At 39.5% G+C, this 13,107-nt stretch overlaps 1 protein-coding gene across 1 annotated transcript in view; it reads left to right on the forward strand.

Annotated features, from left to right (window-relative positions):
* Positions 1–9,331: 9,331 nt before the first annotated feature.
* Positions 9,332–13,107, forward strand: part of raver2 (ribonucleoprotein, PTB-binding 2) — a gene marked incomplete at its 5' end in the record, with an annotated part of 88,146 nt that continues 84,370 nt past the window's right edge. The window contains one exon of the mRNA XM_059341429.1: positions 9,332–9,631. Within this exon, the coding sequence (XP_059197412.1) occupies positions 9,332–9,631 (300 nt within the window). The remainder of the gene's footprint in view (positions 9,632–13,107) is intronic.

The following is a 13,107-nucleotide window of genomic DNA, read 5'->3' on the forward strand; positions in this document are numbered from 1 at the left end:
TTTATTGGTGTCGATGTTGTGCTCCCCAATGTTTCCACCCTTTCATCACTGTTAAACAGTCTACAAATGATCTGTGTGCATGACTTGGGAGGTTTTCCCCAATACAATACAAAGACTAGCAACACTCAAAGTGTTCATCATAAACCTGTTATGGGATAAAGTTTTCTAATATCGCATTATTATTATTATTATTATTATTATTAGCCAAATAATTATGCAAGAATTTTCAGTGCATGGTGAGTTTACAATAATCTGCTTGTACTAATACATAAATCCTCATTATCAACACTCTTACATCACAAATCTAAAGTAAGTGAAAGTGCCATAATCCAGTTTACTGTCAATAAATTAGCCCTTTTGCAGGATTGATCTTAACGACTTGTTGCTACAGTTAGATTTTAAAAAAATCATCACATCAAATAATCTGGATAATTTGGTTTATCAAGAGTAAGGGTCACCTCGGCGACGTCAACAGGTGTGGGTCATTAGTTATTCTGACGTCACTGATTGGAGGGCTGCAGGTGCCTTCGACTTTATGCACCTTATTATAATTATTATTTAATACACTTTATTTCGTAAAGCTACATCGTTATTTAGGTGTAGTTACTTTTTAAATAAAAAGAAACTAGCTGTAGCACATAGCTTAACCATAATGATTTTGCTATGACAAGCTAACTTGTTAGCATATCCAGGAGAGGAGGGGGACAAGATTGGAGTCGTGTCAATAAATGTAAATTCAATATTCACTCAGTTTATTCTTTCTCAACCAACTTAAACCTTTTACTTCTAAATTTGCGTTAAATTTGCTTACTTTTTTGGTTAGCTAGCTACTTCGTTTACTTGCTAGCTAACGTAAGTTAGCTACCTTGTTAACAACTTGCTTCTATCATGGCCTTCTGGATAAAAAATGCTGCTTGTTGTAGGCAGGAATGGGTTTTGATAAGATTCATTTACAATGAAAACATTTAGCATTAATGTTAATTAATAACACAAATAATGAAAAGCTCTTGTTATTAGTCCCCTTTTTTGCTGTCATAAGAATGATTACCATTAAGTTAACAATGCTTCATAGATTTTAATGTGCTCAAAGATCTTTTAAAATATGTGATGATTTAGCGTCAGGAAAACAAAGTTAGCTGTAAAGATCAAATGAGATCGCTCCCCATCTGGGGACATCTCATTTGACATCTGGGGCTGCATGCAAATTAGAACATGGCACAGGGGCAGGAATTTATTTATTTACCTAAATCTTTCTTATTGTAATCTTAATGTTAATTAATTTCATTTGCACAGCAAACAGAAGACAGCAGAATCACAATATTTTTAAGGGTGTTTTCAGTTTTGCTGTTCAAATGTAACAAAATTTACCATAGTAATTTGTCTGAACTTAGTTTGATCACATACTGATTAACTGCCCCCCCTCCCCATGGACCTCATTGGACAAGAGCTTCTCTTCTCAGAAATCCCAGTTTGACCCCTGCATGTGGTAAATGTGGCAACTGAGTTGTTAGATAGCTTAAAATAGAAGTGTTTGAACGTAAAGTGCAGCAGCCGAGAAGTAATGATTTACATGATGTTTGACCCACATAGTGAAGCTGAAAAGTTTTTTCCAAGCAATATTTGTCAACCATCAACTAGCTTTGACCAGAAAATGCTGAATTATACCGACCTATAAATAACCTTGTTAGTGTCATTTAGCTGACAATTTATCTCACTTCATTAAGGTTGAAACAAAATTGCTATTGTTCATATCAAGGGCACAAATGTTGCTAATTGTGTTTTTCTATTATCTTTAGGGCCGCTTTGTTCTTGCTGTCGGAGGTCATGGAACAGATCACCCACAAACCGCCTTGCACACAGTAAGCCCGGGAGATTATCTGCAGGGGATTTTGTTTGTGTTGTTTCGATACCTGTCCCAGTAATTACATTTACTGACAGCAGAGTAATACTGTCTGATGCCTCTCCAGCCTGTATTATTCTCTTTTGGTTCACACAGGTACATTTAGGACACAGACACTCCAAAAACACTGCTCTTCAGAGGCTTTTTGGCCTTGTTTGGAGAGCATATTTTTAATGACATGGAGAACTTTCTGCTTCTGGGATATTTGTCTGACCCAGTAGTTGGAGAGACTCATTTTCAACACTGGCATACACTGCTCTGACCATCCTTCTATGATGATTTGAACGGGAATCTACTCTCCTTCAATTTCTATGTTTAGAGCTTTTTGTAGTCATGGAAAAAAATCATGCTTTTTTCCTGTAAATCTAATTTGTTGCTGTCTTGGTAAAACTCAAGAAATCCTCCCAAGTAGGGTAAGGCGATATGGACCAAAAGTCATATCCCGATATATTTAGGCTGAATATCGATATACAATATATCTTGATATTTTTATCCCAAAGTGAGAGCAAATGTTCAGTCAAAGCCAAATATGACATAACCATAGTAAGGTCAGCATTTATATATAAAGAAGGAAAAAAATTGAATTATATCGATATATGCCATAGACAGGTACATCTAAAAAACTTTTGTCAATTATTTCAGAAAGTGTAACTCGTATATTATATAGATTTATTACACATAGAGTGAAATATTTCAAGCCTGTATTTCTGGTAATTTTGATGCTTATGGCTTACAGATAATGAAAACCCAAAACTCAGTGTCTAAGAAAATTAGAATATTACATAAAAAAGGATATTTGAAACACAAATGCTAGGCTTCTGAAAAGTATGTATATTTCTATACACTCAATACTTGGTTGGGCCTCCTTTTGCATGAATTACTGCATTAGGCTAATACAACGTGGCATGGAGGTGATCAGCCTACGGCACCATGTTGCTTTGATATCGTCCTTCAGGTCATCTGTGTCTGGTGTCTCTCACCTTCCTCTTGACAACAGCCCATAGATTCTCTATGGGGTTCAGGTCAGCAGTGTTTGCTTGCCAGTCAAGCCCAGCAACACCATGGTTATTGAACCAGATTTTGGTACATTTGCCAGTGTGGGCAGGTGCCAAGTCCTGCTGGAAAATTAAATCAGCATCTCCAAAGAGCTTGTGGAAGCATGAAGTGCTCTAAAATTTCCTGGTAGATGGCTGCTATGTTGACTGTGGACCTCAGAAAACACTGTGGACCAACACCAGCAGAGGACATGGCCCCAAATCACCACTGACTGTCTGTGGACTCCAATATTGAACTTTTTCACAATGTTCAAATTTTCTGAGACACTGAGTTTTGGGTTTTCATTATTTCTAAGCCATAACCATCAAAATTACAAGAAAAACAGGCTTGAAAATTTACAATTTATGTGAAATTAATCTATATAATGTATGAGTTCACTTTCTGAAATGATTGACAAAAAATATTGAACTTTTTCATGATATTCTAATTTTTTGAGATGCACATGTAGTCTAATTCCATATCACCTTTAAAAATATATCCATATATTTTTATATTGATATATCACCCAGCCCTACTCCCAAGTTAGTTTATTCTTCTTCTTCTTTTTTTTTTTTTTTTTACCCCTGATTCAAAAAATAGGACATCTCATAGTAAAATGGCCTTCAGACATAATCTGCTCTTTGCTCCACAAGAGGGTTTTTCAGTGTGTTTCAAGCTGTTGGCTGTAGGTCATGCCATTTGTGGGTGAATAGTGGTACATACTGCCTGGAAGACCCTATCAGTTATTCATGAGGTCCTTTCTGTACATACAGTGTTTCCTGCCAGGGGACCTCATAAACAACCACAGATGGAGAGAAAACATGGTCACAACAATGTAGCATGAGGCTGCTTTGGTTTTTTTTGGGAGGGAAAGAGCAGTATGTTGTGTTTTAGTGGGGTTTTTTTCTTTTATGAAACAAAACAAAAACCAATAATACAATTTTAAGTTGAAGTTTACATCACTTTCACCTTGTCTGATGATATTCGATATTATTCTGGTCAGAAAATCCCACAAAGAGACCAAAACCAACAATTATCAACATCTAGTGTAGTAAATGCGTTCATTTTTAACAGCTATATAGTTTCGGGAATGTTATAGATCTAATAGATCCAAGATGAAATTGACACGGCAGGACTTGAAAATGTCACAACAACAAACCCACCTGCTACTTGAGCACCACAGACAACGCCGTGGATTAATCCTCAGTGGGCATCTCCCCTTTGGTTACACTATCTATGTTGTCAGATCTCATGAGGGTGTGTTGCTGAGACAGACAAGTCTTGTACAAAGTCAATTTTCTCCTGATTTGTCCATCTGAACGCGTCGCCTGGGAAAAATGTGTCCAGTATTTACTTTGGTAGTCAGAAGTCTCCTAAAGGGGCGTGGCAGTAACTAAACACAAATGACACAGATTTATGTTCTCATTAGGAAGAAAATAAGATTGGGCCTAAGTGCCACAGACAGCCTGGAAGTAGAAAATTATTAATAGAGGAACTTATACATTGTTGGTTTATCTTTTCAGGGTTTTTTTTTTTTTTCAGAAAAACTTGGACTTACTCTATCCACACCGAAAAGTAATGGGCTTATGTATAATTTAATGATCATTGGGACACCGAAATCACTTTGCTGCAGATTTTTGCACATATAATGTGTATAAGGTAGATTCTACATCTATCTATTTAACATAAGGTACATCAAAATGACTAATATGAAACTAGGTTGATTGATTGATTGATTGATTGATTGATTGATTGATTGGTTGGTTTTGTTATACTGGATCACTTTGTGTCTCTGCTACAGTATATGACACAGCCATCAGTGCGGTTAAAAATATTTTATATTCTTATATTGAAAGAGAAACCTAGACTGTTTGTAGCTTATGGAAAAGATTTACTCAGAGAATTAGAGCATCTGCAAAATTGCGAGGCTCTTTCTCTTCTTTGATACTTTTTCATCTCGTCTTTTGAGGTCTCATGTTTTATTTAAATTAATTATAAACTAGGTAAGCATGGTGGTGTATCTCTGTTGTAAGAGAAGGTCATTTAGTGCAGCTACGTAAATTGTTTCTCCGTGAGGTTCAAAGTGAAAATAAAGAGGGGCATGCAGGGCTCTCAGTTTACTGAACATCAGCAGGGAGGTAGATCAGCAATGAGCTGAAGGAGAGAAGGAGCTCTTCCTGCGTCTCTGTCAGTCCGCCTGTCGCCATGGCCCATAAACCTTATCAGTTTGTCTGCATTCACTCATACCTCCCTGACATTTGTCTAATTTTTTTCCACTGTCACTCTATCTCCTCTACTCTCCCTGTTTCTCCCGAGCTGTCTGCTGCTCCCTGCCAGAGAGATGCTGTGAATTAGAGCACTGAGCTCGGTGTCCAAGCACCCTCGGGTCATTTCAGTCATTCTTCGCTCTGCCAACTAGTACAGCAGACATGCACTAGCAGCATATTTTGTGCAGTCCAGAGTCCCAGTTTCCCAAATGCATTTTAGCAGTATACGATCATCTTAAGTCAATTTAAAGCACTTTGAAATCTCTGTGACAGTTCTTTCTAATGGGTTTTTTGCTAAAAAAAAAAAAAAAAAACAATGTGCAAAATGTGTGCAAGAAAGAACACAACTTAAATCTTACAGCAAAATCTGCTAAGGAGAGATTTGAGCAATATGTTCTGGACAACTTTACAGTTTTAATACCCAGTTAACAAAATTAACCTTTAGAGAGATCAAAGCATTTAAAAAAAGTACACGCTTGGGTTGAAAACAGGGTTTATTCATGTTAAAATAGATGCAACTTTCTCATTAGAGATTCACTTGCAGGCCACATAACAATAGCTTTCCTGACTGGTGAAGGGGTAAGCTTATGACCACTCTAATTAGGACAGGAATTGGGTAGGGATCTCTTGTGCATATTGTCCCCGTGTGGTTCAGGTCAGCTGTTTTTAGTAGGTCACATGTCCCTTAATCTCCTCCATGCTTAAAAGAAACAAAGCCACAGCACCGGACTGAATCTGTGATCATTTATGAGAACACAGCAGCAGCTCAAAAATGCAGGGAGAGTCTACAGTCTAGGATTGCAGAGTGAGATATCCATAATCATACAGGAAATGCAAACACGTATGTACTCACCGTCAACTCCCACACGCATTGAACCACTTTGCCATTTAGGGTTCAACCCCCCCTCGTCTCCCATCCTCACGCCTACTGAGCTCATCCCAGGTGCCTGCTTTGCCCGTTCAGCCACTCTGCCTACCCACGCACTCACACTCTCAGTCCCAGCGAGCAGCAGCGAACGTTTTCCCGCTTTCTTCTTCTCCTCTCTACTCCCACCCACTCCAAAAGGCTGTGAATCACTGGCTGACACACTGAAACACCAGAAAGGCTCTTGTGTTTTTACATAGAGAAGGACTAACATCTCTTTCTCCCTTGGTTTGTGAAGCATTATTGTGGGGTTTAACTTGCACATAGGTACAACGCTTTTAAAATATCCAGAGAATGCACACCTGCACTGTAGGCCGACATTAGTTAATGCATGTGCGTGTATGCGTGTCAGAGTGTGTCTGTAAGTGTAATATGGCATGCGTTTTGCCAGTGGGACTGAGAGAACAAATTAATTGTTCTCTCATGGAAACGTTGTTTAGCACTTAGTGGAGTGATTCATGCATCGCCAAAATCAGCCTGTGCAAGTGACAGGCAAGTCCTTGCTGTCTTTTCAGAGAACCACTGCTCAATGATTCATGTCCCCCAATCTGTCAGCAGGCACAGACTATTGTATGAGCTGCAGTTGGATCATAAACTGACTTCTCATGAATGCCTTCTGAACGTGTAAAAAGGTCGTTTCAGCTGATTGCATTAATTGGATATAAAAACATCTCTTGCATATTCATGGAATGAATGCTGGTCAGGAGCATTTCTCACATTTTAATTTGCAAGAGGACATGAGTGTGGGATTTGTATTTCATGTAATGCTATGAGGAGATGACAGAGTCTTAACAGGAAAGAGCCAGCCCCTGTGTGCCCATGTAGCCTCATGTAACAGGAGCCAAGTTAAGCCCTGAGTTTTTCCTGTAAAATGGTGCCCACTGTTTTTTCCGTGACCCTAAGAGGATTTTGCTTTTCTAACAACAAAACTACATTGCCAAATATATTTTGAATGATATTTTCTCCCCGAATATATTTGTTTTTTAACAAAGCACTAAGATGTTTCTATTCAAAGCCTACAATTATACATCCAGAAGAGGTTGGAGTGAATGGACGGGTCAAACAAACACTGAACTCTCAGCCAGGAGACCACTGTTCATGTGAAACCAAAAGTCAACGTTGACTTATTTTAATTACTTGAGTGTAACTCAAGTTTGTGATGTGACAAACATACATACTATTTTTCTAAGCCTGAAACATGTAGTTTTTTTGCCTAAATCTTACCAAACTGCAATAATTTCACAATGTAAAACACGTTAAAAACTAGGACCATATCCCGACTGTAAGAAATGCTTTTCTTTTCAAACATATTTGTTCGGAGGCAGGGTTACCTCACATGTTGTTTTGACACACCAACAGCAAGATTTTATTGGCTATCTGACTCAGTAGAGCAGCAAGTCTTTAACAGAGAATGTCTGGTGTTTTTGCTTGAAAAATGACTAAAATGAACCTACAATCAAAATAGTGAAAGATTTATTTTCTGTTGATAACGTAATTGATGAATCAACTCATGGTTAGAGCTCAATCGTCCATTTCATCAAGTAATCACATTTATTTGCACTGCATCCTGAAATCCTCTTAAAGCTGGCATTGTTGCATTTTGGAGGTAAAGTATGTCCTTGTAAGCTTTTAATTTGCAGCAGGGCATGTGACTTGGACTTCTACTAGATTCTTGAATCTTTCACAGTGGAAAAAAATGCTGTTCATCTGTTTGAAACGACATAAAATGCCCTTTTCCTTGGCCTCTCCGCTCTGGAGTGGACTGAGCGTAAGCTTGATTGAAGTGTTCATCCAAACGGTCCATATACACTCGTAGTGTGTCAGTTACACTGGTTCAGCCACTTGGCAGAGTGAGATCATTTTCACCCACTGACAACTGTGATTGTCTGGACTTGGATCTGCCAAGAAACGCTTCACACAGATGGCAAGAGAGAGAACATGGAGGTTGGATGATGGAGGTTGATTTCACTGTCTCTTACAGGTCTCTGCATAATCACGCTCTAAATATTTCCTTTAGTGGGTTGATGTGTGCGATTGCTGTCATGTTTTGTGGGCCTACATGAGTGTGAATGCATCTTATGAGCGTTAGTTTACGGAGTGTGTGTCTGTCAGCGACTCATACAGCCTGCGGAAGCTACATCGGCATTGTGAGGACTCGGCAGGGAGCTCTGTTCCCTTTGTGTTTGCCAGGAGCAGCTTTCCACCCACGGTGGGCAGGCTTGCAGGCTCGGTTGGCTGCTAGTTTGGCATTCACTGGATGACTTGGGTAGAAAGGAGGGAAGGCACGCAGCCATTCATGGCCACATTATGCACATGGGGAACGGGAAGGCAATGGTGGTTTAGAGATACTCTCCAATGAATGCCTTCCTCTCTCTGTCTTTGACCAAAAAATAGATAAATGTGTTAATTGGGCTGCAGAGCAAAAATAAGAACTGAGTTTCTTTTGTGCTTAAGCTTGTGCATATATTTACCAGCTCACTGCCGTCTGCAATGAACTGTACACAGTTTACAGAGCATCAAACACTCGGCTGACTCAACATGTGGATGATGATCTACTCACTCAAATCAAATAACATTGATGTCATGCAACAAAAAAACCACCCTAAAACAAACAAGCAGCATGCAGTGTAGTTGACCACACTAAAGCTACACCCACTTAACAAACTACAGTACATGTGATGGTCTGCTGTGGATATTGAGGATCTTAATTGGCTTCTATACGTTCAGCAGACAGTTGGGGTCGCCAGGAGTCCACGAGGTGCAGCAGCATGCCGTGCTAGAAACCGTGCGAGCTGCAAACTGCCCATTTAAACAAGTAGTTTCACATATTCGCTACTGCATCATGCTCAGTTTTGCAAATAAATAACGCATGTAATGGAATAAAATCCAGCTAGTTGCAGTTTCGCTGCGCATCATTCAACGAACCAGACCAAAGGGTTTCACAAGTTTAGAGATGGCTATATAAGCGACTATACAAATACATAAAAGTTAAAATAAAATGAATATTTGCTTTAAGTAATAATGCATACGTTTAGGAATAAAGGAGTTGTCTTTAGTCTTTCAAAAGGCCCTTTCTCTGCATTTTACTCGGGATGTTTTACCTTTCACTCGCTCTTTTTCTCTTTCTAACAGACACACCTCCCACCTGCTCTCTCTCTCTCTCTCTCTCTCTCTCTCTCTCTCTCTCTCACTTCCCTCACACTTTTCACTCAGCTACCCAAGATGGCGGCAGCCTCATCCATCCAGCCGCCGAGCGTTCACTCTTCTCTAGCCGGGGAGAGCGCACTTTCCCCGGAGATGGACAGCCCCGAGAGCCGGCAGCCGGAAGACGAGGAGGCGGCGGCGGCAGCGGCAGCGCAGCCCCCCGACTCGGAGATTTGCCTCCGCGACCTGCCGGACCTGGAGCCGGAGGAGATCGAGAGGAGGCTGGCCAAAACTCGCCAGGAGCTGAGCAACAGGAGGAAAATCCTCATTAAGAACCTGCCGCCCGACACCACTAACCAGGTACGCGTTAGTTTGCCAAAACTAAAAAAAAGTAGCGTGGCTCACTCAGTTTTTAGTTTTTACGCATAAAGAGACGCATTGTGCGCAATAGTTTAGTTTGCACTGACTGTCGCACTTTTAGAATATGCGTTGGTTATTGTTTGGTGAAGATAGAGACCCGGTGTCTGATGCTCTACACTGATCAAAGTGACCCCATGTTAGGCCATTTTTTAAATCTCATACAATAAACAAAACCCTCATCTTTATAAGAAATTATAGATAAATAAACTTAGTTTGAATAGTTGTTTAATTGACTGTGGCTCCTGGCAAACAGGCTGTTATTTGTTTTCCAAAATAAATAACAGCCGGTTTGTCATATGTTAAACACCATGTCACTTTTTGTTGTGCCTCATTAATGCAAGGAAAGGGATGTCCAACTAATCTGACATGACATTCAATAATCGCTTGGCCATATTTATAATAACAGCTCTCATTGCTAAATTTACTGTTGTACTTACAACCTTTGTTATATTTGCTAACAAAACTTAAACCATTACTAATGTTTTCTGATTATCTGAATAGTCCCTGTACTCCAAAAACAATATGTTTCGTCGGTTAATGATTGTGTCTGCTGCTTTCCTTATAACAAGAGTACATTCTGCAGATAAAGTCCCTTGTCTCTGTCGTACAGATTTACCCATCGCTGTAACTTATCCATGCACCTGTTCTTACATCGAGAACAAGCGAGTTAAATTAAATTGGTCAAGTCAAAAAGCAGGATTGCTTTTTGTTGATGTGGGTGCTTGGCATTTTAGTTTATCACCACTACTTTATTGAATATTTCTCTGCATGGAGCAGAGCATTGATATGCACATATGTTTTTGCCATTGTCAGGTAGCATCTGTTGTCATTCTGCTTTTTCCTTCTCGAAACTTCTTGCTGCATGAATTTTAGTATAAAGCATACATAATGCAATCCCAATCAACATTGTTAGTTAAAGTCCTCACCCATATCAATTGTTTTAAACAATGTAAACAAGAGTTAAAACTTTTTCAGCTCTGATTATGTTTCGTCATATCTGACTTAACACGTTGTTTGCCATAGTTAGATTCCTCTATAGCAGATCAGTCGGTTTTTCTTTTATATCTAGTTTACATGCATGTATGCATGTTTTTTGTCAAACACCACAGAATGGCTTCATTGTTTATAACCTATAGACCTTTATGGTTTCTCCTACTCCTAAGTGTCATTCATTACTTCAGTCAGCATGCAAGCTTTCATGAGGCAGAGTGTCGTAGGAGCTGACGGTGTATTCCTTCAGGGTTGTAGCACCAAACATTCTTAGAAAGAGGCACACTGCCAAGGAGATCCAGCACTCTGCCTGGTGTGTGTGTCTCTGTGTCTCTGTGTGTGTGTTTTAGGGAGAAATGTAGGGAGAGGGAGTGTGAAAGAGTGCAACTGCATGGTGTTTGTGAGAAACAAGAAACAGGAGAGAGAGAGAGAGAGAGAGAGAGAGAGAGAGAGATATTCCACTTCTGTTGCTTCACCTGATCCAAGTGACTTTTCCTCTCTCTCTCTCTATCTCTCTTTCTCTCTCTCTCTCTGTCTCTCTGTCTCTCTCTCTCTCTCTCTCTCTCTGTATTTTCCACATTATTCATGTGTCAGATTGAGTGTGAGCCTGAGCAGAGCTGCATGAAGCCCGCCCTACTGAACGCGCCACACAAATTTGTCCATTTAAAGGAGTAGTTCAGACTCTTTGACATCACATGCTAGGAGTAACTGACTGGTAGTGAACAGTATATTTGAAGATGAATTAGTCATCCGGCAGCTTGTCAGAAATGAATGATTTACAAAAAGCTTTTTACACACATCACAGCACTGAAATGTATATCAACCATCAGAATAAAACATTGGTGTGGATAGTTAACATTTTTAAAGGTGTTTTGTGGTTAAAAATGTTACAATTGCTGCAGTCATTCCTGTTTGAAGAGTTGAAGATTTGCTGAGAAAATGTATCATCACAGGATCTACATCCTGAGCTGATGACTATATATCTGCATCAGAGCTTAAAGGCTGAATACATCTGCATTCTTTTTTCAAATATAAACGCCCACTCAGCCGTTATCAAAAAGTAGTGACGTTGGTTTCCACAGAAAGCTACTAGATAATGTTACTAATTTCTGATTTTTTGAAGTCATGTTGAAGGTGCTAATTCATAGTAATTTAGATGGCTGTTGGCAAACTCCCAGTTTATTGAAGCGGACCAGAGTATCGGCATGAAGCCAAGCTGCTGTGAACTCCTGTTTTCTGCGGTGCAAAATTACTGTTTATGTCAAAGGAGTCTGGTGGTTTTGAAGAGAATGATATAACTGCTTCAGTTCCCCATCAGAAAGGACAATCTAACGGCAAGGTTAAGGGCCGAAAATATTATAAATATAGTATAAATATCGGTTTAAAGTAACCCTTGAAGAGATGGGCTAATATTCATAAAATCAGCATCACTCAGCTTTGCTGCAATTTCTTGCTAATGATGGTAATTCTGGCACAAATTTAGTGCGTCATCTGTCAGCTGCTTATGCTAACCAGCTAACATCATCATGCAGAAACCTACATCAAGTCATGTGGAAAAACATTTTGGGAGGGCTTGGGGAAATAGCTTTTTGATGCTTAAACATACGATATAAAAACCTCAGAAAACCCTCAAAATGATGGACCTGCCCTGTAAAAGATTAGTTGATTATGTGATTGACAGGAAGAAACTAACATATTGATAATAACGTTTCTTTTCCTACACAAATATGTGAAACATTTTCTCGTTCTAGCTTCAAATGCAAGGCTGACTGCTTTTCTTGGTTTTATAAAGCTGCAAATTAAATATTCTTGATTTTCCAGCATTCGGTCGGACTAAAAAAACTGTTTGAAAACCACACGGGGCTCTGGGAAGTTGCTTGATCCTGTACAGGAATCCAGTGATAATTATAGAGCTGGTGTTGACATTACGGTATCTTTCATAAGGTTATGGATTTATGTTGTAGGAAAGTCCTCGTCACTGTATATATAACCCTGTCTGATGGACTCAACAACACCCAGCAGACTCCATCTTCCATTCCCCTCATACCCTCTGGCCCATTAGTGAACACTATATCGTAGATTGGATATATGTGCGTGTGTGTAGAGTCCATGGTGCACTGTGTCAAATATATGGCCCCGCTGACAGTCTTCATGTCAGAGAGAAGTGGGGGGATGGGAACAACGGACGGAAGAGAGGAATGAGAAAGGAGAGATGGGAATTGGGCAGAGTTGGTTGAGAGGAGAGGAAAGAAGTGAGGAATGAAAGAAGAGCATAAAGGGAAGAGAAAAGAAAGAGGTTGTTGAGGGGAAGGCAGAGAGAGGCATTTAGTGGGGAAAATGTTTGTGCTATCTTCAAATAGGAGCCATTAATGATGCTCATCCTACAGCATTTTGTCAAATCAATAGTTTGCTAAAATGCTTTAAGT

The sequence above is a fragment of the Centropristis striata genome, chromosome 9 (assembly GCF_030273125.1).
Source record: "Centropristis striata isolate RG_2023a ecotype Rhode Island chromosome 9, C.striata_1.0, whole genome shotgun sequence".
Lineage (NCBI taxonomy): Eukaryota > Metazoa > Chordata > Actinopteri > Perciformes > Serranidae > Centropristis > Centropristis striata.